At 44.8% G+C, this 25,244-nt stretch overlaps 1 protein-coding gene across 1 annotated transcript in view; it reads right to left on the bottom strand.

The window, feature by feature from the left end:
- Positions 1 to 24,752, bottom strand: part of LOC127611881 (unconventional myosin-X-like) — a 52,150-nt gene extending 27,398 nt beyond the window's left edge. Inside the window, exons 1-10 of the mRNA XM_052082666.1 lie at positions 24,463 to 24,752; positions 15,442 to 15,540; positions 8,506 to 8,664; positions 6,709 to 6,896; positions 5,558 to 5,692; positions 4,763 to 5,054; positions 4,579 to 4,663; positions 4,194 to 4,300; positions 3,311 to 3,440; positions 2,560 to 2,678 (exon numbers count right to left, since the gene is read on the bottom strand). Of these exons, the coding sequence (XP_051938626.1) occupies positions 2,560 to 2,678; positions 3,311 to 3,440; positions 4,194 to 4,300; positions 4,579 to 4,663; positions 4,763 to 5,054; positions 5,558 to 5,692; positions 6,709 to 6,896; positions 8,506 to 8,664; positions 15,442 to 15,540; positions 24,463 to 24,483 (1,335 nt within the window). The 5' untranslated portion in view covers positions 24,484 to 24,752. The remainder of the gene's footprint in view (positions 1 to 2,559; positions 2,679 to 3,310; positions 3,441 to 4,193; positions 4,301 to 4,578; positions 4,664 to 4,762; positions 5,055 to 5,557; positions 5,693 to 6,708; positions 6,897 to 8,505; positions 8,665 to 15,441; positions 15,541 to 24,462) is intronic.
- Between the last annotated feature and the right edge of the window lie 492 nt (positions 24,753 to 25,244).

The raw sequence follows: 25,244 nt of genomic DNA, 5'->3' as shown, positions 1-25,244 counted from the left end.
ATCTTGACGGAAAATAAAATAACCTGCAGGACTTTGTATATGTCGATGCAGAAAACAGACTCGTTAATTACAAAGGAGCTGGCCCATGCGTCCGTTTTAAACACCAAATGGGGCCCGTGAGCACAAAGGTTTGCCCACCCCCTGGTATAAACGCACTGCATGTTATTTCTGAGCCCAAAATAAAGCGGTAGCGACAATAGCTCCCGCCATCCATCATGCCCCGTCACCTCCGGCCACTGAAAAGAAAGCCGGTGGCTCCAGGATCTCCGTCACAGGGGCGAGAAGAGAAGAATGGCTGTTTGTCCTGTACGAGGGGCGGAGGAGGAGGGGTCTCGGTTCACGGAATTGAGTGTGTGGGGGGGTGGGCAGGGGGGTAAGCCCACTTCGGGAGCTCGTAGGTTGGAAGAGCCCCGCTTTACTGGGAGAAGGAGCCTTTCTTACTGGGTCCGGCAGTGGAAGAATGCTCCCTATTTAGTGAGGAGCTGCTTCAAAGGGCAGACAGAACAAGCAAGACAGAACAAGCGCACAGTGCAGCGTCTTTGTTCCATTTGTCAAACGAGCTCTTTTTTCTGGTCCGAATAAAACGATTCCTTCACGTGTTGACTGGAATAAGAAGAGGGAGCGTGGGGGGAGTGGGAGGGTGACGGTGGGATGCGTCACAAAAGGTCGAAGACCCCAAATGTCATAAAACCACAATTAGAGTCGCACATTCGATGCGTTTGCATGTTAAAAGTTCACTCTTAATAGGAACACAGTGGTGGTCCTTGAAAAATGAGTTGTTTGACGATGCTTGGAAGTCCAAATTTAGAATAGCAAAATATACTGTGATAAGATAAAAACAAATAGTGCTAATATGATGAAATAGAATTGAAAGAATTGAGGAATTCCTTGCGGCTCTTTCTGGTGTGTGCGATTCGGCCACTAGGGGCAGTATAATATGTAGTCACTCAGAAGAACGCCGACTGTAAGTGGCTCAGTCAATTGCAGTAATGGCAGTAATTCTTTGCGGAGGATAAAGAATGTATGACAGTGAGTGTAGTCACATAGTCAAATATGCTTCATAAAACCAGTTTATTCCTTTATATTTGCTTTCATCATGTTTTTATATTCACAAAACAGTGCTAGTTTTGATGCAAGCCATTTTCCAAAACTTTATTTACTAATCAAAACTTTAAGCTTTCCTTAAACCTTATTTAACTTCACCCAACTTAAAATCATCAAAATGATCAAAACTAAAATTAAAAACAAAAATTCTCTCAATTTTTCGTGAATCTATACATAAATACTGTTGATCGCTTTTGGTCTTTTGGGCAGTTAAGAACGGCAACAGTAAAACCCCCAAAGACATTAATCTCAATTACATGATTTCCTAATGGAAAATGCTTCCGACGGGGTCTCGCCCGGCATCCTGGAATGAATTGTTTTCAACCTATAAAGTTCTGCCCTGTAGTATATTCCAATTATTACAATACGATGATGACTAATGATTAACCTTCATTAATCATAAGCGGAGACATTGATGCAGAATGCCAGGCATATGGCGAGTGGATTATTACAGTGTCTGCCACCACAGGACAAGTCTCCAACTTCGCCCCCTCCCACCCCACCACCCCCTCCCCCAATCATGAGCTCCATTGTACTTTTGACTCAGATCACTATCGCCACGGCTTCATTGTGCCGAGAATCTGGCAAACAAAAAGCAGGAAATGGTCGGGAGTCACGCAAGCCATGTGGAGGGGGGAATGTGTGTGTGTGTGTGTGTGTGAGAGAAGTGTGTCATTGAGGTAAAGGGGGGGGGGGTGAGGGTGACAAGCAGATGAAAGCGACTTTTTAAAAAGATATATAATTAAAAATTCTTTTTTTGCTTTAATTCAATAGACATTGCACTGTTCCTTCTGGTGTGCGCCTTCTTGGTAAGTTTAAAATAATACTAATCGTTCTATGCAGAGGATAAAGAATACTGTATATGCCTGTGATTATTGTAATTTATTATCTGCCTAATTTATGTGTGCTCAAATATCTAACACAGTGACACATGATATAGTATCCTCAGTCACGAAGGCTATGATCCAAACCACGACAGTGAAATGTGAAATCCGTGATCAAGAAATACCCTCCGTAGACATGATTTTATAGCATTTACGCACTTGTCTTGCTTTTACCGTTATTTAACGCACTTTTACATAATACATAATATTTTTACAAGACGCTACATATGTATGACTAACTTGCTTTGCGCTTCTCTTGCACTCTTCTTCTTCACAATTATAGTTAAACACATAAGTGTGCTGTCATCTAGTGGCCGAAAGCGGAATTACACCCAAAACAACTACGGCATTGGTATTTTTACTGGAGAACTTTTTTTTTTTTTAAACCTGCAAAATAGTTGTAGTTGCAGAACCCCACACACCACACCGCCCAACAGTTTAGTTCAGTCGGTCTGTAACCTAAAGTCGAGACACAAGCGACGTGTGAATAATGTGGATGATCGAGCACAGTCAAATATGGGTGGCGAGGTGTGGAATGTTTCCGTGGTGATCTGTGTTTCTATGTTTTTACCTGCTCCACAGTGAGCGGGGAGCAGATCTCCTCTCCACGGAGGATCATGGAGCGCTGGGTCAACACCTCAGACAGCTGGAAGGAGTCCAACCCAAGCAGCTCACTCACGTTACTGACCACTGAAAGCACAGACGCACATATACAGTACATATATTAATACTTTAAAAAAAAAACTGTGTGGTGCCTTGCCTTGTTTGATTCGCGCTGTGGCCAATCGAGTCAACCAGGTCACCCACTTATCGAGGTGTACTTAAGCCCGACCAATTCTGCCAAGCAAACGTTGGGCGTGACCAAAGCGAATTTGTGAATGTTATTACTAGCAGAGAAGTTTTTTTTTTTTGGATGAAGACTGTGAATCTATTTAAGCAGTTGGTAACCTTGATGTTTGGAAAAGAGGTCGGACAGGGAACAAAAGGGAATGGCGCTCATGTTTCAGCCTGTTCGGGACTGTTGCTGCCATGTCAATCAAACTCAGGAGCAGGAGGCAAATGAATCGAAATGACTGGTATCAAGTTGTGAAATTAAATTCCTGAACCCTCTGGGCTCTTTGCTGGCCTTTTGTGTCAGCCTTGAACCATTTTAGGAAACCCATCCCCCGTTATTCACTGAAAATGTCTTTAATACCATCAAGTCCCATGAATAGCATGCATCTTTCACATTTTTGGACAATGGGATACCATCGTTTACTCGATGTGGATACAGCTTATCTCCTTTGGCGCCTTGTGAGCACTCCAACTGTTTCCCCTCTTACCTCCTTTGGATGTGATTTGAGCTCCACCCGCTGTCATAAATTCAATGTTTCCCATCTGGAGGACGGCGGAGAGCAGCTTGAACACATCTCGGATCTCCTCCTCGCTGAACTCCATCACCTGCAGCGCTGCCTGTGTCCCAACACGCAAGGGCCATTACATGCTTCGATGCAATCAAAAGTGTTGCAGAATATCAGACACCTTTTAACCTAACCGGGTTTTCACTGAAAAGCATGCCCACTCCACATTTTATGCTTGCCTTAAAATGCCACCAGATGGGGCCAAAAACATGTCTAACACAGAAGGAGTACTTTGGCACACTCATGTGGCATCTCAGTGCAAAGGAACTATGTTGAGGTCACGGGAGGAGCTTCTAAGAGGCAGTCCAAAGTAGGGGAGAATATAAAAGTCGAGCTTTGGGATCATTTTGAGATCTGTAATATTTGTAAGATTGACATAACCATCCCCCCTCTAAAATTAGAAAATTAAAATGTAGGTACAGTATACATCATTTTTAAAAATATATATTTTGTGCATGCAAATACTTTTTGTTTTTCTACTTTCTTCCTTTCAAAATGTTGATGCTGTAAATTGTGAATTTCTCCATTGTGAGACAAATAAAGGTTTTCTTATCTTATTTACCTCATTAAGTGATTGGCTGAATTATTTACTAAAAGTAATTAAATTAAATTTGTCATTGATTTTTTAAAAATGAAATGTAGTTCATTATATAATTGGTGAATGAATTATAGTGAATAATTAAAGGTTCTGCTACTGATTTTATTTTTTTAACCTGCCTTGGTTCATCTGTGTATTTTTTTTTATATCAAACTGAGTAGTCAAGTAACCAAAGGTTGTAGTGCCCCCCAGTGGTGGGATACTGACCATGACGCTGTCATAAAGCTGCTTGTCATCCAGGCTGCTGTCCTGCAAGCAGCCCGACTGGCTGAGGTAGTGGTAGGACTCGGGACCCTCGGACAGCAAGTACGTGTCTGCGACAAAAGACATACAAATGGACTCTTTGTTGATTTCAAACCGAACACTTCACCAGACAACACAGACATTCCAGCACATCTACCGGAAATATATTACAAAGTAGAAGAAACATTTTACGTGCTCAGCTCAAAAAGCGCAACTCATAATATTCAGATACGTTTAGTACAAAGCAAAATACGTATTTTCTGTCTTTCAAATAGCACCGTTTCCTTCCTTTAAATTTCCATCAAGTTCTCATTTAACAGGCTCCTTTCAAAGTGCAAAAAGCTCCAACCTCTGTGATCTTTGCCGGCCCCTGCTAACAGCGCGTAAAAGATGTGGTAGTTTCGCTCTCCCGGATTTTGACGCACCACTCGGTTCTTAGGAAGAGCAGATGATGAGGATCACATGCCGGTATTTAATCACATGTTCTTATCAGATATGCGAGTGCAGGAAGGAAGCTTTCAACACGGGCCTACCTTTTCCAGCAAATCTGATGGATGAAAGTCAGGAAGAAAAACACGCCGATGAAAAAGACACCTTAAGGGTTGTATGTAACCAGCAAATCCAGAATCATAAGCAATTGATGTCTTTTCAAAATCATTATGAGTTTGTATTCGAACTACATGACACTGTAGGAGGATACAATCGATGATGCAGCCTCCCTGGATGTTTCCGCTCTGGGAGAAGTGGAGCTGGATGAATTTTCCAAAGCGACTGGAGTTGTTGTTGTACACCGTCTTAGCGTTCCCAAACGCCTCCATGATGGGACTGATGGGACAAACCGCAGCAAACACGACTCTGAATGTATTGCAAGATGATAGTTTTGAATACAGGAAAAGCCCCATCGGTCATGGGCGTTACCTTCCAGAACCACCCCTGCAGGAAGTGAAATCGGCAATATGAAAACATCCCATTTAAAGACTCTCTAGGCATGTTTTTAGAGCAGTAGGGGCCTTTTTTGGGGGGGGGCTTAAGTTCTTAGAACCCACTTTAAAATCATTGTGAAACAGCAATCGCAACAGATATGCAATAATTATGCTCAAAGAGGTCCACTAAAAATTTAATTAACTACAGCCGATGTCTTCTGTTGGCGTAAAAAGCAGGATTATAGATGATTTCACACAGAATCACTTTCAGCACTAACTAGGGAGATCAACAAATAATACAATTCCATTCATTTTAAAAAGGGGGTACTGCTAGCAAAGAATGTTTGCAACATTTCAGCAGTTGGTCGTTTCCCTCATTTCCACTTCATTCTAAAACATTTGTACCTGCTTTGGATGAGCGCCTGCTCCACTCGAGTGGTCCTCTCCGATGGAGGCGTACCGGCCGAGTTCTGGCTCATCACCGAAAGGAACTTGAGCAGCAACTTGGTGCTCTCCGTTTTCCCGGCACCGCTCTCCCCGCTGACAACGTTCAGAGTCGGGACACATGAGCAACACTTAGCTCAGAGCAGGGTACAGTAGTCAAGTCAAGAGTATTTATAGAGGATTTTCAAATACAAAGTGCTGCACATGGAGCAATTTAACATGCACAATAAAAAGTAAGGCGGCCCGGTAGTCCAGTGGTTAGCACGTCGGCTTCACAGTGCAGAGGTACCGGGTTCGATTCCAGCTCCGGCCTCCCTGTGTGGAGTTTGCATGTTCTCCCCGGGCCTGCGTGGGTTTTCTCCGGGTGCTCCGGTTTCCTCCCACATTCCAAAAACATGCGTGGGAGGCTGATGGAACACTCTAAATTGTCCCTAGGTGTGAGTGTGAGCGTGGATGGTTGTTCGTCTATGTGTGCCCTGCGATTGGCTGGCAACCAATTCAGGGTGTCCCCCGCCTACTGCCCGGAGACAGCTGGGATAGGCTCCAGCACCCCCCGCGACCATAGTGAGGATCAAGCGGTACGGAAGATGAATGATTGAATGAATAAAAAGTAAGACAAATCGGTAATAAAGGCGGTAGAAAGCACCAAACAGTAAAACCAAGAACAAAACTAAGTCATGTTGAGTCGAATGCCAAAGAATACAAGTGAGTTTCGAGGAGGGCTTTGAAGATGGGGAGCGAGGAGGCTTGCCGAATGTAATGTGTTGGGGGCGGATGAGCTCAGAGAGGTACGGTGGCGCGAGATTATTCAGAGATTTGAAAACAAAGAGGAGGATCTTGAAAATAACTCTAAAATGAATGGGGAGCCAGTGAAGGGATGCCAGAGTAGGAGTTAGGTGCTCCCTCTTACGAGGCGAGCAGCGGCATTTTGGAGCAACTGAAGGCGCTTAATGGAGGACTGGCTGACTCCAAAGTAAAGGGGGCATTGCAGTAATCGAGCCGGGATGTGACAAAGGCATGAATTACTGCCTCAAAGTGTTCATGTGAGAGGAGAGGTTTTATTGACATTTACAGTAATTCATGAATATGCAGCGCCGGTCAGCAGTCATTACCTAATGAGCACACACTGGCTGTCGTGTCTCTTCCAAAGGCAGCGGTAGCACTCGTTGGCGATGGCAAATATATGAGGGGGCAGCTCCCCCATCTGGTGCTTGCTGTATAAATCCACTGAGGTGCCGTCATACAGTCCTGCAATCTGCTTGTAGGGATTTACAGCTGCCAGGATTGAACCTATGTTGGTCTGTAAAGGGAGAGGGGGCGGCGGGCGGGGGGGGGGGGGGGGGGGGGGGTTGAATGAAAAGACACAGAGAGGAGACAAAAGCAATGAGGAAGAAACAACAACTTCTGGAAGAAAATATTTATTTTATGGGGGCCTGGCCGATCAATTGGCTGATATTAGACCTTTTGAAAATAGAATTTTGTAAACCAACTTTTTTTTTAAAGGTTTTTTGGCAGATCGTCTTTATTTTCACATGAACATGTTATAAAATAGGCCGAAAAATAATGACATTTAAACATATCCCCTCACCCCCAAAATAATTATTCATTCATTCATCTTCCCAACCGCTTGATCCTCACTAGGGTCGCGGGGGGTGCTGGAGCCTATCCCAGCTGTCTCCGGGCAGTAGGCAGGGGACACCCTGAATCGGTTGCCAGCCAATCGCAGGGCACACAGAGACGAACAACCATTCGCACTCACACTCACACCGTAGGACAATTTAGAGCGTCCAATCAGCCTGCCATGCATATTTTTTTGGAATGTGGGAGGAAACCGGAGCACCCGGAGAAAACCCACTCAGGCCCGGGGAGAACATGCAAACTCCACACAGGGAGGCCGGAGCTGGAATCGAACCCGGTACCTCTGCACTGTGAAGCCCACGTGCTCCAAAATAATTAAACAAACAAAAACATTCCTGTAAAATTAAATAATTACTGTTGTCTGTAATGTACAGATTTTTATTGAACTCAACTCAAATGAACTGTATTGATAGAGCACATTCAAACAGCCATCGCTGCAGGAAGTGGCTGAGAGTGAGGAGAAAGCATATTCCTTACGATAAACGGGGGTTCACTATAATAAACATTCATTCATTCATTCATCTTCCGAAGCGCTTGATCCTCACTAGGGTCGCGGGGGGTGCTGGAGCCTATCCCAGCCGTCTCCGGGCAGTAGGCGGGGGACACCCTGAATCGGTTGCCAGCCAATCGCAGACTATAATAAACACTTGGTCAAAATTCCTTCATATCCGATTTTAATTTTTTTTTCAGCTCTCAGACTGGATTTTATGACAGCGGATTATGCGATTGAGGGTAGATTCCATGGCCTACTTTAAGTTCATTCACTAAAGCTGGTAATATTTCGCGCTTTCGGGTAAAGTACCTGGCAGATTGGATTTATAGGTCAACATTCCAGGATATTACTCACAAAGCATACAATTTGTGCATTATTGTCTTCAAAAGTGACATTCGGGAAGCAGGGCCCAGAATACAGTTGATCGTATTCAACTTTTGCCGTGCAGAAACTGAAGCAGAGAACCATTAGCTCTGCCTTGAAGTGTACTGCATTATTAATAGACGCTAATAATGATGATAAAAGGAGACCTAAATAGAAACTGCTAATGTGTGTATTGCCATTGTAGCATGGAAGCGACATGCATGCTGTTAGATTGTGTTTTGGAATAATTGTGATGGTCTCGATACCCGCAAGGTGACAATGGCGGGATTAGTCCAAGTAAATCTCCAGTGAAGGCGCAGGCGCCAAATGCAGGGCCCGCCGCTACGTCTAGACGACACTCGGGATCCCACAACGGGGCCTCCCCGTCCGTACGTGTTCCAACACGGTTCCTTACATAGATGTTGTCTCTCTGGTAGCGCAGAAAGAGGTTGTGCATGATGGCGGCTTCGTGCAGCTCCGCCAACGTGGACATGTCCTCCACTCCGCGGACGCTGCTGTGGTGCATCGGGTACGCCGTGTCCTTGCTGAGCTCCGCCTTGGGCAGGTAGATCACCTGCGATCGCACAGGCACATCACGGCATTCCAGAAGGTGAATGGAGATCTAGCTGTACATGCTGTCTGTATTTATTAGAGGAAACGATGACAAGGAACAAAAAAAAAAAAAAGAAGAAAAAAAAAACACAGGGAGAAGAAGCAAATTCAAAGATTCCACCGCAGAATATCAAATTGTGTCTACTGTGTTGTATGTTGGGCAAATGAAAGTGTAATGAACAAGAAGGTATGATAGGTAAGGGGCGAAGTGGGCGGGGGGGGGGGGGGTGGCTGGGGGTCGCCCCAAGGCATTACCAGCAGGTCCTCCGAGCCTATTCGGGTTACATCCCAGCAGGGGAGCAGACCACTTGGCTTTAGATTAGAAGACTGCCGAGTCATCACAAACAGACACCGCGCTACCTGGGGGCTCCAAAAATCTGCTGAAGTTTGGTGGTGGGGTGGGGTGGCGTTGGGGGGGTAGTCTGTCTACAAGTCAATTTGCTGCACCATTTGTGTTAAAATATCCATAGCGTTATATAACTACGGCAACATTGTTGCTGTAGCTCCGTGAGCCTCTCTAGATTATTTTTGTGCCGTGTTGATGCTAGGTTAGCATATAATGCACGAACAAAACATGCAATTATTTTTGTTTTATGTTTAGTTTGGCGTGGAACGTTGACTCGGACTGTCAACAAACAACTTCAAGCAACACGCTTTGGGCTTTTTTGAAGGATTTTTTTTTTTTGGAATCACTTGTGCATTGGCTTTGAGTTATTCTATGCAGAATGTTACGGGAAAAACGGGCGTGTGCGGAGGCAAAAGCACAGGAAAACAAAACGGTCATCTGAGAAGGTTACGATTTTGAGGACAACGACCTCAAGGGGGAAAGTAACTATGGTGATGTCATCCACACAGCAGATTTACAGGCAGCTGAGTGTCAATATTCAACCCCCCCCCCCCCACCCCACTCCTCTCCGTGTCGAAACTGACAAATCAGTGTAAGAGCTTGTACCACATGAGTCACTGAGCATTCAGTGAGATCACTTACTTTGTGTGACTGATGCTATTATCAGTGCCTGGAAAATGGACTCCTCAAGAAGGAATCAGCCACTTCCCTCCAGTTCACAGGCACTGAAATTCTTTACATTCTTACGTTCGCACGGCGGGAGCAAAAAAAATAAATAGCAAAAATAAATCAAGCAAGCAACTGTGAGAGGATGTGATCGGGTTTCACTGTCAAAATCAATCAAATATATGAACCAAGGTGAGGAATGTCTCTATTCACTTCAAGCAACTTTTATTGTGGCACGCCAGGTGAACAACGTTCGGATTTCACGGCGCAGGCCTCGGGGAGTTTTTCCCGCAGCTAAACTCTTCAAAGACGGCCGCAGAAAAGCAAGCGGGAAGTTAAGGTTTCACCGTCCTCTGTTTCTGCTTTGGTCATTCCTGGACAATAATTCACTGCCTTCGGAGCCTCAATGGAGCCTCTTAGATGATTAGCTCTGTTTGACTCCGGTTTGCGACCTCATTCGTGTTGACGAGATGAGTGATGTCATGATGATCAAACACACACACACACACACGTGACATGTGATTAGAGGAAGACTCGATGCCGACCAAGGCTCATACGGCTTGATGGAGAGTTGTTTGAGCGTTTATTCGATTTTTACTTTGGATGTAATTACACTGTCAACCACTAGATGGTGGCACAATTTTGTTTGACACTGCAAATCGGTTTAAAGAGTGGAAGTATTTCATCTCAGCCTAGTTTTTAATCTTCAGTTAAAAACTTGTCAAATCCTTTTCAATCCTGCTTTTTATGCCTACATACAGTGACAGCTATACAGTAAAAAATTCATAAAGTAATCGTGTGAAGATAAGATTCTTCTAAGAACAATGATATGGGAAGGGATGAGGTGAGTTTTATTACTTTTCCACAGTGTTGCAGTCGTTTGAGGAAGAGAATTGAAAAGAATATCGCCCAAAACTAGTGCGGAGAGCTTTCGTAAACTGCAACGGAGAGTGCAGGTGGTAGTATGCATGGTGTCAAGTATGCCAAAGTTGTCCTACGGGTGTGCAAAAACCTCAACCGGTACTTGAACCGCATGACAAAGTCGTTCTAACAATATACCGAACTACACTTTTGTCAAACTCAAGGCCCGGGGACAAAATCTGGCCCTCCACATCATTTTATGTGGCCCGCGAAAGCAAAATCAAAAATGACAACTTTCATGACGCTTGCTGAAATCTCTACCCAAATTTCAAATTCCTATTTGTAATCAATAAGAGTGATACTATTTTCTTGTTACCAAACCCGTCGTTACAGTAACTTAAACAATAGATGAATAAACCGTTATTCTTGACTTCTTTGTATGGTTTCAGTCAGAAGGGCCCTCCAAGGGAAACTGCAAGTAAAATCTGGCCCGTGACATAAACGACTTTGACACCCTTGCCCTGGTGATTCAACTTGTGTGCTTGAATTCTCTTACTCGCAAGGACAAAGAAAGTCAGACTGCAATGACCTTAAACCCAATATGAAGGCTATGGAATAAATGCTCACATGGCTTCCCGTAGGAAGGTCTTCTTTTGTTTGCTGCTCAGCGAAACCACACCCTGCCTCGGCTGCTTTGTTCAGCCAGGCTGCGCTACATGAATATTCAGAAACAGAGGTGGTGGGGGTTCGGGGGGAGGGGGGTTGTCACCCTCGCCGGTCGTGCACAGCGGGCATTCGAAAATCATCGCCTCTTGTGATGCTTTTTTTGACAAATGTGTGCCGTGTGCGGCATTGGGTGCCGAAACGGTCAAAAAGAAGCTTTTGATTTTAGAGCAACTCAAGTTTGAGAGCATGATCCAAATCCAGCTGACATATATCATCGGATCCAATTTCCCCAGTGTGGGACGAATAAAGGATATCTTATCTTATCTTATCTTAAAAACGAGCGGCCATGGAGTGAACTATTTTTAACATCTGGATGAGACTGAATGTTGGCACTTTCCTTGACTTCTTGAAGTCAAGGGAAAAAAAAACTACATGCGGAATACAGTACGGAGGCAACATAAACACACTGGGGGGATCAACTGGACCGAGAAAAAATTTCAGTGTCATTTGATCACGTTTTTGGGAGATTTTCTGTGCGCTAAAGTTAATTCCACTTTTGGAAGGTACTGAGGAAAGTGAGAACATTTGTGGGGAGGGACTCGCCTCCCAGGCAGTAATCTCACTCTGCCTACGTCCAATGTTTTGTCACGATTAGATTTTTTTTTAAAAATAATCACTTCTTTTACAAATGTCAAAATTTTACCTTTTACACTTGTTAAAATTTTACCTTTTAAGCATTTCCGATTTAAATAAATAAATACTTAATATACTCCATACTAATGATGGACAAAACAGTTAAGCAACACTAAAGTATGACATTATCTTCTTTTTTTTGGTATTATAGTGGTGGCATCAGATATTTTATCTTATTTTATTTTTCATAACAAAAATTGGGCGGCCCAGTAGTCCAGTGGTTAGCACGTTGGCTTCACAGTGCAGAGGTACCGGGTTCGATTCCATCTCCGGCCTCCCTGTGTGGAGTTTGCATGTTCTCCCCGGGCCTGCGTGGGTTTTCTCCGGGTGCTCCGGTTTCCTCCCACATTCCAAAAATATGCATGGCAGGCTGATTGAACACACTAAATTGACCCTGGGTGTGAGTGTGAGCGTGGATGGTTATTCGTCTCTGTGTGCCCTGTGATTGGCTGGCAACCGATTCAGGGTGTCCCCCGCCTACTGCCCGGAGACAGCTGGGATAGGCTCCAGCACCCCCCGCGACCCTAGTGAGGATGAAGCGGTTAGGAAGATGAATGAATGAATGAATAATAAAAATTGCATTCAACAATTGTGCAGTGTGTAAAACATTTGCTCTACACATTGCCGGCAAAGATGGAAAATGCGAGCACAAAACACGACTGTGCCAAATGTTTAGTCCCTATTTTGTTCTTCTCTGTGGTACATTCATAAAATAAGATTCATCATCATCATTATCATCATCGTCATAAATTTGATGCCGTTATTTGCCCGAAATTGAACTAAATTCGCCGTTGGTTGCCATTTTGGCCTTTGAGCACGCCTTTAGGAGGAAGCGAAACATTTTTTCCACTTTTTAATAACGTGGATGTTCCAAGAACAAATCCATGTTCTTCATTGAATTTTTTTTTTTTAATCCAAAATTCTACAAAAACTACTTTTGTCTAAAACGATTCTAACTTTCGTGTTAGTTGACAGGACCACTTCCTGCGTTCTCTTTGTGTGCGCGCCCGCTCAAAATAACAGACACGCTGTTAATCCAGCTGGTGCCATCTGCCCATATTAAAAAAAAACCACACACACACACACACAGATGGACACACACGGTCACACACAAACACACGGGACACGACCTCTTGGCTTTTTTTTGTGTGTACTCTCAACCGATCCCTCTCGTTCAGGTCTGAGACAATGACAAATGCTGATGTGCTGCTTAATGGGACAGCAGCCAAGTCAGGCTGTTAAAGCCCCCCCCCCCCACCCTTGCAAGATGAGCACTTTAGGCACCGAGCAGCACCAGTCGACCGCCTGGTAATGGTATATCACCGCCCTGAGGGCCTGTGGAGGGCGGTAGGGGGAGACGCTACATTTACCAAAACAAGCTCTGACTGACAAGGCCCCTGTGTGTAAAAATGGCGGGGCCCCAAAACAGAACCTTGGACAGATATGTAATGAGCTCAAACGAGACGTTGAAATCAAAAGCCGGTTATCGCGTTCCTGTTGTTCTACGTGATGTTTTTAGCAAATGAGGAATTTTAGCCATCCATCCATTTTGTGTATCGCTTATCTGGATCAGGTTTACAAGACGCGATCCCAACTAAAAATCAGAAAACGTCAAGCTTTGTCTTTTGGGGGAATTAATGGACACAAGAGCAAGTAAATTCAATTTAGTGAGTCTGCTCACTCAGATGACACGAATGGACGATGGAAAATGTAATTTTCTGGCTAATGGAGCAATCTTCTCAGTCTCAGTTTCAGACAAATAATCTGCATAAGACACGGGCGCCTTGAAATACCAATTGCCCGCGAACAGGGATTTTCGAGATGAAGCGTGAACAGTCAGTCGGCCCGTTTAATCAAAAAAAATGAACTTGTTAAAAATGGACATACGCTCCTGTATACCGTGGCGGCAGCAGTTCGGCAGGCAGCCAACAATTTTTTTCAAAAAAGGCCTGAAGCTGTTTAGTGCCACTAATGGGTTAATTTTACTGTCAAAGTAAACATAAAACAAAGAGAATGTCTTGTTTTGTATTTAAAACAAGCACGTAGCTTTGCTTTGAGTTCCTCCATTTTGCTCCAAAGCACGCAGAATATTCTCTTTGAAATCTGCTGTAAGAACTGGATGTGGAAATGACGCTAGATGTCTTGATCCTGTGGACACAAATAGTCCTTGATACCTGTTGAGTTACTTCCTTCATCACTGCCCAAAAACCCGTAGCTCACCGGACAACAAAGAAGAGAGAACACACACAATTCAAAGCTATTTTTCACACGTCTATCATCACTTCACTCTCTCCACGTCCAACCGCGGGGTGCAGGATTTCCTCCAGACACAGACGTTCCACAGGCACACAAAAGGCGTTGTTCGCAGGGCAGCCGCACACGAAACACACGTAGGTGAACTTCCTGCGTGCACACCCACTTTCCGAAATACATGCTCGCGACGGGAGGCGCTAGCTTGCGTTCAGTGGGTCAACGCGAGTTAAAAAAAGGAAAGCTAGCAGACATTTGTTGGACACGATTCTACGGTTTGGTTTGAACATTTGGGTGTTTCACTAGACAGGTCAACATTTTGTTTTCTATGTTTTCAGAAGTGGACGAGCCAAGAGTGAGAACAGTCGCTGAGGAATAACATCAAAAGTGTGTTTAAGTGTGTCAGAGGGGCAAAATGATGAAAATGGTTTCTGTATCCCAGAAATTCACTGATCGCGGTTGGGTTAGGAACATGGATGATCATTTTTGCTAGCTTGCTAGCTTAAATTATCCTCAGAAGAGGATAGTTCGAGCATGTTTTTTTTTTTCCCCTCTCCCTACCCAGCGTTTTTCCTTTCTGAATTCTGATTATAATTTCCCCATTGCGAGACAAAAAAAGGATATCTTAATCTTAATATTGTCATTGTTTCACATTACAGGCTAGCATTACGCTAGCGGACTTTTGTTGGACACAATTCTGGTTTGGTTGAACATTTGGGCGTTTCACTAGACAGTACAACATTTTATCTTTAAGTGTGTCAGAGGGGCAAAGTGATGAAAATGGTCTCTGTATCCCAGAATTTCACTGATCGCGGTTGGGTTAGGAACATGGATGATCATTTTTGCTAGCTTGCTAGCTTAAATTATCCTCGGAAGAGGATAGTTCGAGCGTGTTTTTTTTTTTCCCCTCTCCCTACCCAGCGTTTTTCCTTTCTGAATTCTGATTGTAATTTCCCCATTGCGGGACAAATAAAGGATATCTTAATCTTAATCTTGTCATTGTTTCACATTACAGGCTAGCATTACGCTAGCAGACTTTTGTTGGACACAATTCTGGTTTGGTTGCACACTAGACAGTACAACATTTTGTCTTTAAGTGTGTCGGAGGGAAAAGCTATGAAAATAGTCTGCCCCCCCTCCCCAATCAGATTTTTTTAAAATATCATTTTGAAAGAAAAAAAAAAAAAAACATTTGTCAACATGCAGACTGATGAGAGCATGAACCGATCCAATGACCAGAGATGAGTGTCCTCTTACCTTTCCATAGTCAGTGGTGAGGACCAGCGAAGTGTCATCGCCGGAGCTGATGGTGGAGGGCAGAAGTTGTTCCTGATGTCTCAGCCACACACGGGAGCCCTGCAACACCGACATCAAACACCACACCGTTAAGCATCCTAAATCAAGGCTCACTGTAAAAAAAAAAAAAAAAACACTGGCTGAGTAATAGCTCTCATTTTCCACCAACTGTTTGGGTAACTTCATTTTTCCAGGCCATTGCATTCATCATTTCAGGCTAACTTGGCATTTTGTAATTATCAACAACTCCCACATCGGTGGTGGTGGGAGGGGGGGAGGGGGGGCACTTGAACACGGTTTCCGATTGGATTCTTGACAATTGATAGCAAGAGCGTAGCGCGCTTCATTAATGCTAACTTCCCGGCCGTCGGAGACGTATGAATTAACAATGCAATCGCCGAGCGCAACAACAGGAATCCTGAGGTATGCCCGTCATTTCCTCGCAGCAAAGGAAAAGATGCATTTATAGACTTGGCAAGCATGTTTGAATGACTGGAAGACAATGCCGGAGAAATGACCGCATTGCTAATTCAACATTGCTCTTCGCTCACCTTTTTGTACCGACGCAGAAACATTCATCGACTCAAAAAAGAAACACGGAACAAAAAAAAACGGGATTGTGTTCAACAGAGCGGGATCAATATGCCTGAATTCCACTTGGATGCCTAAAGCGGGACAAGGTCGCCACTTTTAGACATCGATCCTAATTAACTATTTAAAAGGAGCGGCCGTGTATGCGCGACGGGGCGAAACATGTCATATTGGGCTTTTTAAAACACACGCCAAGAGAAATTGCTTGGAGACTCTAAACCAGGGGTGTCCAAACTTTTTGCCAAGGGGGCCAGATTTTATGTGGTAAAATGTCGGGGGGCCGACCTTGGCTGACATTCTTTACATTGAACAACAATATTGTTCAGCAAATTTTAGTAAGCCAGTCTGTTTCACATTTCCATTTTTATTTTAATTTCAACAATCTTAAGAATTTCTTTTGGTTCATATGAAACAGGAATTTGAAATATGACATATCAGTCAATATAAACACGGAGTGATGTCTTGTTAACTCGTGAGTGATACCCTCTAGTGTCTAAATGCTATTACTCATTTAGTGACTGCTATTACTCATTTAGCCACTAGAGGGAAGCAGTACTCTATGAAACATCACTCACCAGTCTACGAGACCTCAGTCAATGCAACACGTGTTCCATTGCGCCCAACCTGCGGGACAGACGGCACTGATTTTATGACAGGGGCCGAGGGCCGGATTTGGCCCGCGGGCCGGACTTTGGACATGCCTGCTCTAAACGTACTCTCCACGAGTCGTCGGTCTCGATTGCCTTAGCGATCGCCAACGTGACTTCCGGCAGCTGAGCGAAAAGGGGGCTCTCGCAAACCAACAGTTTTTGCCGCGTCGTGGAAATTAGGAAGAGGACTGGAGTGCGGTCGTGTCGCATTCCCGATTGTGTGCCAAAAGGGCGGAAACAACGATTACAATAAGTACAGCACGTGCCGACGCATTAACATTGTTTGATTGGGATCTATGCGTGCGCCTCTCTGCCTGGTACCAGCTCGGCATTTTTGGGGGAGGCGGCTTCACGTTCAGGTGCGGATTATTCGGAATTACTGCACAGACCATCGGGTGCTCTTGTGTAAGCGGAAATCAAAGAGTCATGCGGTCATTCAAATGGACTTTTGTCGGATGTTGCTATGGACAACCCATAGGACGATGGATCCACGTTGACTCCCTCGTGCGGCTGCCGAAAGCCAATTTACACCTCAAATAAATACACACGGCAGTATTATCATAACAATAAAGATCCAAAGGGGTCATGAAAGTGACCCCTGGGAAGAGGACGAGTGGACGGCAGTCTCTACATTAGACCCGCTTCTAAAAGCGCAAATTCTTTCTTGCCCCGAGTGTCCATTAAAAAGCCGCCGTGACGATTCTTAATGGGCATGAGTTGCCTGACTTCAGACGGGAAAATTGGTTCTCGCGCGAGGGTCCATTAGAAAGCCGATCGACGATTCCCCAAAGGGCAACACGTTCACAAGATGGCAGGAGAAGATTCCTATCTTTAGACCATTTGGACATGTGACTCGAGCAGCAAGGCCAAAACGAGCTTATTTAGATTTTTTTCCCCCCCCCTTTTAAATGGCTTGACAACACATTTCACATTTTCAAACTGTGGTGATCATGACAAATAGTTTTTTTTTTCTGCAGATTGCCCTGCAGACAATATCTTAACTACTTTTAAAAACAATGCGGGGTTTTGTCGCTTGTTCCACAAGCAGGAACTCGGGCCAAATTCAAGGATTTCACCCAAATCTGCAGAAATGCTGAGTGAGTGCAACACACACACACACACACACAGAAGTGAGATTAAACAAGAAGGGCTGAGTTCGGCTAGGATGGGAATCGGGGCTAAAAGGTCCTTCCAGGTCTTGCGGGTCCCAAATCTTCCAGATGGGTTGAGAGTTTTACTCCCCCACCCACCCACACCACACACACACATAAATGGATCAACCCACTCCGGAAGTAACAGCTTATCATGCATCTTCAGTCATTCTAACGTGCCACAAAATACATATTTTCCACTCGTCGCTGGACTCTTCCGGTGACTCAGAATCGGACCGAGCTTTAGGTATGCCCGCACGGCTCCTTATGTCCCTCACTTGGCCACACCCCTTAAAGGCACACGGCTAGGGATGGGTACTCAAATCAGTAGGTTATGGCATACTTGATTTATTGTTTGAATTATTTATACTTTATAATTAGGAGTGGGTGGGTGGCACAAAATAAATGTCAATGTTGACATTTTATGATGAAATAAATACACAAAAGTACAGAGAATATCCATCCATCCATCCATTTTCCGAACCGCTTGATCCTCACTAGGGTTGCGGGGGGTGCTGGAGCCTATCCCAGCTGTCTCCGGGCAGTAGGCGGGGGACACCCTGAATTGGTTGCCAGCCAATCGCAGGGCACACAGAGACGAAAAACCATCCACGCCCACACTCACACCTAGGGACAATTTAGAGCGTCCAATCAGCCTGCCATGCATGTTTTTGGAATGTGGGAGGAAACCGGAGCACCCGGAGAAAACCCACGCAGGCCCGGGGAGAACATGCAAACTCCACACAGGGAGGCCAGAGCTGGAATCGAACCCGGTACCTCTGCACTGTGAAGCCGACATGCTAACCACTGGACTACCGGGCCGCCTGTACAGAGAATAGGTACCATTAAATACCAGTATTGAGTACCAGGTACCGGGAACCATAGTGGTGAAAATACAGTGCTCCTTTCCTTTCTTAAATACTTATAAGAGCAAAATAATTCTGGTGCTTTCAGGAAGGCTGGAACAGATTCATGGCAATTTAATCATTTCATTTTGGAAAGCGTATTGGATCGATGAGTAAATTCACTTTGGAGCTCAATCCCGCAACAAAGTCCAGATACTACTGCATTAAGACTCGTAGCATATCACATTAGCGACGCCTGGAAATGACATATAGAATAAGTCTTTGTTTGGAGCATTGGCTGAAGGGTGGGCGGAGGGCAGGCTGCTTGACCGAGGGCACAAATCGGATGATTAAAAGCAACCCTCCAGCATCTGCGCAGGAAGACATATGAATTAAAGATGATGGAGGAGGCAGCTGATCAGAAATTAGCTAATGGAGGAGGAGGAGCCCCGTGGGGAACAGGGCTTCCCCCTGTCTGGAGCAGGCCTGGGGGGGGGGTCATTTGGCTTTTATCAAGGGGTCTTAGTAGCTGTCTGCCCCCCCACTGAGGCCTTAAAGCAGAAGGTTGCTTTGAAGCGATTTGAATCCACATATTAATGAGACAAATAAGAACAACGCGGCGAGTACTTGCTGATTTGTCAGTCGCCGCGTGCACATGGGATCATCCACGCGGGCGCATCCAACGGGTTCGAGGGCCCTTCCCCCGCGGTGGTCTGACAACGCGAGTCGACTGTCATTCACAGTGTGTTGGAGAATATGAAACTTGAAGTCAAAGGACGGAGGGAAAGGATTACGATAGAGAGGCTACCTTGGGGGCTGAGGGGGGGGGGGGGGCAACAATGTACGAACAACTCTTTTTTAAAAAATCTGTCATTTTTAAAAAAATTGTTCTTATGTACAGTGCCTACTAGGGGCCAACCGATGAATCAAACGATATTAGCACTTTCAAAATAATAGTGATTTTTAAAAAATCTGCCAATGTTTTGTATGACTTCTTATTTTACATTAACACAACACAACATACAGTAAGAGATAATGACATTCAAAAACCCCTGACCCCCCCCCCCCCCCTCACAAATAACTTTTTTTTCTCCGATTATTCTCTCTGTTGCGAAGCCAAACAAATACGAAAGGACAAACTATTGTGCAGCTGGCGCTTTGCTTTTCATTAGCCCGGTTAGCTTCACACTAACAACCAAAGAAAACATCAACTTTTTATTTTTATTCCAACAGTGCATAAATATGAGCATACACTAATTTGACACTTCATACAGTCAGGGTAGAAAAAAAAGAAGAAATTCCAAAATTTACGATCAGGATTTACTTCACTTTTCATTGTAGTGGGGGGAAACATTTTTTTCACACTAGGGGGTATTTTCGCCCATGTACTGTAGGTTTTGTTGTAGAGGAGTTTAACTGTGCCCTTGAACCACAGGCTCCAGTTGTTGCCGCAATCTGATTCAGTTCGAATTGTCGGAAAATGGAAAGCAGAGGTAAGAGCGATGAACATATTCCATCATCGTCTCACCCACGAGGTAATCACAGGAGGCTAGCAAGGGAAAGTCAGCATCTGGGCCGGCAGCAGTAATCACAGGCTGGCTATTATTAAGCCGCAGCGCAAGAAGAGGTTTAAGATCGACTCTTATTACGAGCTCATAGAGTCAGTCGGGCAAGGGCGGCCAAGGTCAAGGCCAAAAGTCGTTTAGTGTGCCAGGGGAGGCCGCGGTAAACAACGACTTTAATTTTCTCTGGCTAAGCATCCCGGATAACACAGCGCATGCAAATCTAGACTAAGTCCATCCTTTAGTGGCAGTGAAGAGTAAGCAACTTGTCTGGTTTGGAGAATCGACCTCTGGCTGGCACAAACAAGGACGGCAGGCTCAGCGCCGAGCAAAAATGGTGTTATTGCACGTAAGTGAAATCAAAAATTGTCGCTAAAATAAATACATCCCAAAAGAAAACAAGAAGAGACATTTTTGAAGACATATTTCTCAAATGGATTCAACGCAAATGTAAAATTAATATAACTGGACGGTATTTCACAAATAGAGTTAAAAGTAGTCCAGTGGTTAGCACGTCGGCTTCACAGTGCAGAGGTACCGGGTTCGATTCCAGCTCCGGCCTCCCTTTGTGGAGTTTGCATGTTCTCCCCGGGCCTGCGTGGGTTTTCTCCGGGTGCTCCGGTTTCCTCCCACATTCCAAAATTCTGCATGGCAGGCTGATTGAACACTCTAAATTGTCCCTAGGTGTGAGTGTGAGTGTGAGCGTGGATGGTTGTTCGTCTCTGTGTGCCCTGCGATTGGCTGGCAACCGATTCAGGGTGTCCCCCGCCTACTGCCCGGAGACAGCTGGGATAGGCTCCAGCACCCCCCGCGACCCTAGTGAGGATCAAGCGGTTAGGAAGATGAATGAATGAGTTAAAATAATTGATTCCTTCGTGTGGTACTCCATTTTGTAAATTTCCCCATTGTGGGACGAATAAAGGTTATCTTATCTTATTTTGAGAATCTTTGCTTTGCTCCGATTTTTGTCGACCAAAAGTGACGTCAAAGGGGCCCCCCGGGCTCGAATTTTGAACACCATATGACCAAACCCATAAAACAGGTGAGACGTAACACTTTGACGTCACTTCCAGCAGACAGCAGAGGGCAGCGTAGGACCAAATAACACCACCCTGCGATTATTGATGAAAAGGGATGGATTCATTCTTAGTCCACAAGCGCAATATTCATCAGAATATCATGTTTCGACTCAAGGATTGGATTATTATTAGTATTATTATTATTATTTACCCTTGAGGGAAGGATGGGTGGGAAGAAACGTGGCAGCATCAGGGCCTATAAAAAGAGGCTTTGGCGGGAGAATGACTCATCAGAAAGCCAGCGCAGCAGTTCAGGGATTTGAAATTGTGATGTCACTGCGGTAAGTGACAACCACAAATGTTTCCCCGCTGGATAATGAAGGCTTTCGGTCAGGATGTGATCCTCGTGGAAACACGTTCTGTAGGAACATTTTTAAATTTAGTTTCCTTGCTTTATTTTTATTTTATTTTTTAAAGGCAACCCTGAGGCCAGAGTGTAGCTCGCCTCTCGCCGCAGGTCAGCTGCGACAGATTTCAGCTCGCACTTGTCTCAAAACAGAAGTAGTGATGGAAAACGAATTCATGAATGGATATTGATTGGGCTCAAAGCCAATTTTGGGATGGGCCTCCCTTTGTCCCCCTTGGGTGGAGACGCAACACGGCCAAGTTGAGCATTGAAAAACATTCATTTGAAGAAAAAAAAAATTGGATTATATAGTACTTTGCAGTACTCTTCTTTTTGCATTTTAGTTTCCTGGTTTTCTTAAACAGACGTTGTAGACCAAGAAGAAGGGATCGCCAGGCGTGGCGCTTCTCAAAGTGTGGTTAGCATGGTGCTACAATTCAGTTGTATTTAACATCGATGTTTGCTTTCTTGAACAACTGTTTGTTTTGAAACAACTTATGAGGGTATAAAAGCATTTTACTGGAATCGGTAAGTTGTTTTTTATTTTATTTTTTTATGCTTAGTGGATTTGTGGAGGCACCGCATTCGAATGGCGCTGTCAGTTCTTACGTTTACTGTCCTTCCATCATCACAAGCTAGCAAAACGGATCAATGAACTTCTGTGCTCTATTGTTAAAAAACGCAGCCACTTTAATGATGGGAGAGACGGCTTGAGCGAACGCTGACAGCAGGAGGTTATCGCAACACTGACCGGGTCGCCGATAAACGGGCGGGCCAGTTTTCACAGATGCTGAAAATGCAAATGCGAGCTAGCAAGCCAAACAAAAAAAAAAAAAAATAAACAACAAAAAACCCCAAAGAGCTAAATAACATGATTTCAAATTTCTCAAATGACCTTTTTTGGGCAAATCTTGATTAGCAGCAGCAACAGCATTCAAAAGGAATGTCTTTTTTTTTTTTTTTTTGTCTCCGTTCCTTCCTTCCTTGTATCCTCGCCTCACTTCCTGACTTCCTTCCTTGCTAAATCTAGCTGTCCGTGTGGCTGGAGGTGGCGGCGCAGTGATCTCAGATGCCTTCAACAGCTGGAGGAAATGACCGGCGCGTTCAGTTACACTTTTCACAACAATATTCTTCTCCGGCGCGTTGATCCGCTTTGGCCCTTGCCCTTGAAAAAGCCCAACGGAGTGGATGTTTCAGGGGTGGGAAGAATGCGAGCGGTAACCGAAACCTCAAGCGGCCGCGGCACTTGTACGCGACACGGGATGACATGCCGGCACGGCTGGGAATTTCAGGAGCCGGGGGGAGGTGGGGGGAGGACTCCAGGATTCCGTCTGGTCAGAATACCTTTCAGGGGTAAGGAATCTGGCCTGTAATGCGAGGGTCTAAGGGCGTTAACGGGTGTGGAAAGGTCTTCGTTTGGCTTCACAGTGTGAGGCAGCTGCCACTTTAAAGGATTGCCCAGTTTAGAATTGAAGGTGGTGGCTCGACAGGATGCTTCACGAAGGCCATAAAGAGCGCGTTTCCTCCAAATCAGCACCCAGTGTATCGTCGGTCAGAGCTGAAAAGGCATTGACAAGACAGGGCAGGGCGGACCGGGTGTGGACTGCGGCCAGCGTGGACAGACAGAATGGTCTTGCGCGGATGTGTCACGCAATCGGAAACCCACCAAGAACTTCAATTTTTAAGCATCAGTGAGAAGCCAGCCAGCCTATCAATCAATCGAATGGCTCAGCATGGGTACATGACAAACCCCCAGCCATGAATCAGGCCTCACATTCATCCGAGGCTGACTCACAATAATCCACCCAAAGGCTTCTCTTCCACAATTCTCGCAAAATCTAATCCGACGAGGCTATCCGTCGGAAGACATTTTTTGTAAATGTAAAACAATGTACCCGAATAGCATCCGTACTTATTAACTCCTGATTATTGTACAGTATATTTAAAATTTTTAAAAAAGAGCTGTCCCAAAATAAAGTAATACCGCGAGTCACATTCCGTTCCCATCACTGCTTGCAGATGTGTGAGTCACAACAGTGTGAGCCATCAAGTTTAAACAATGACAGCACCCATGTGTGTCTGTTTTCTGCGTCTCTGTCCAGATTGACAGGTGAAGTCTACTCGCATCCACTCCACACTCACAAACTGTTTGGGACTTCCAAATAAAAACAAGAGGAAAACACATGTGCTGTCAAAGCGCCACACACGAAGAAGTACATTGACGTTGTCATGTGGGCTCTGCTTGCTTGTAACGGGATTATCGGAGTACAATTGAAACGGATTGTTGTGACATGTTGTCACGGGGGGGTTGTTGGGGGGGGGCATATCAAGGAAGTCAGAATAGGGAGGACATTTTCTGTCCTCTCCAGAAACAAACATACACTTGGGTTCATAATTGGTGTCCAGATTTTTTTTTAAAAAAGGTGAAAAGTTGGAGAAGGTACCTGCAGAAAACCGACACAATCCAAGAGGGGAAAAAGCAATCTCCACAGTGGGAGGCCAAAAACTGAATTTGAACCCCCCTGAACTTAGAACTGTGAACCACTAGACCACCTAGCCATACAAACATAACTATTAAAATAGCCAAATAATAAATATCAACTTAACGGTCTGTTTTTCATAAATGGTGGTGTCTAAACCGTCCTCCAGTTCTGAAATGACGAGGTGTGAATATGAAATGGAGGACGAAACTAATAACAAATGACTTTTAAACCTGAAAGACAAACTTAAAAGTACGCGGGGAAATAAGCGATTTTACCTCCAAGAAGAATGTCTCCATGTTGACGAGGTCCGACCTGACGTCCCTTTGTAGTCTGACTTGAGGGGGGGGACCACAGTCGATGAGGTGAGGAAAAAGCCTTACTCCATTTCAAAATCTCTTCCTGTGCCCCGCCGGCTGCTAAATTTCTGGGTCACAAACAACACATGGCCCGCTCGGTTCGGATAACTTTCAGTATTCTTTGCCCCGGCTGTGGGCCGGAGGAGAGCGTTATGGGACTACCGTTGTTTTGTGTGTCTGCATTTGTGTGTGTGTGTGTGTGTGTGCTCGCGCAAGCGTGTACGTGCGCGCGTGCGTGTGTTTGTGTGTGCGTAGTGTCATTCATTTGGGAGCCGGCACATTATGCGAGGGGGGCGGGGCTAGGGCGTGGTGAAGCGAGGAGGGAGGATAGTACGGAATCCGAGAAAGTTCAAGAATAACGAGATCGCTTTGCCATTCCAATTTCCGGAAATGGTCTCAAGGGTCTGCGCCCTATTCCCCTTTTTATTTGGCAGAGGAACAAAGGCTTGAGGGATTGTGTGTGCGTGTGTGTGTGTGTGTGTGTCTCCAAATGAAAGAGAGGAGGTCAATAAGCACACAAAGCGGTGTCAAGGTTTTATGATCTGCCTAAAAAGTAGAGGTCAGGGACGAATAAAATGGTTTTTCAATATAATTTGCATATTGTCTGTAGGGTGTCCCGAAAGTCTGGATCGATATGGAATTGGGGTGGGAAAAAAAAGTGTACATCATCTCCAAAATTTCTGATGCAATCGGCAAGATTC

Source organism: Hippocampus zosterae, chromosome 12 (assembly GCF_025434085.1).
Source record: "Hippocampus zosterae strain Florida chromosome 12, ASM2543408v3, whole genome shotgun sequence".
Lineage (NCBI taxonomy): Eukaryota > Metazoa > Chordata > Actinopteri > Syngnathiformes > Syngnathidae > Hippocampus > Hippocampus zosterae.
The sequence above is the reverse complement of the archived record's forward strand: the minus strand, read 5'-3'. Positions and strand labels throughout refer to the sequence as shown.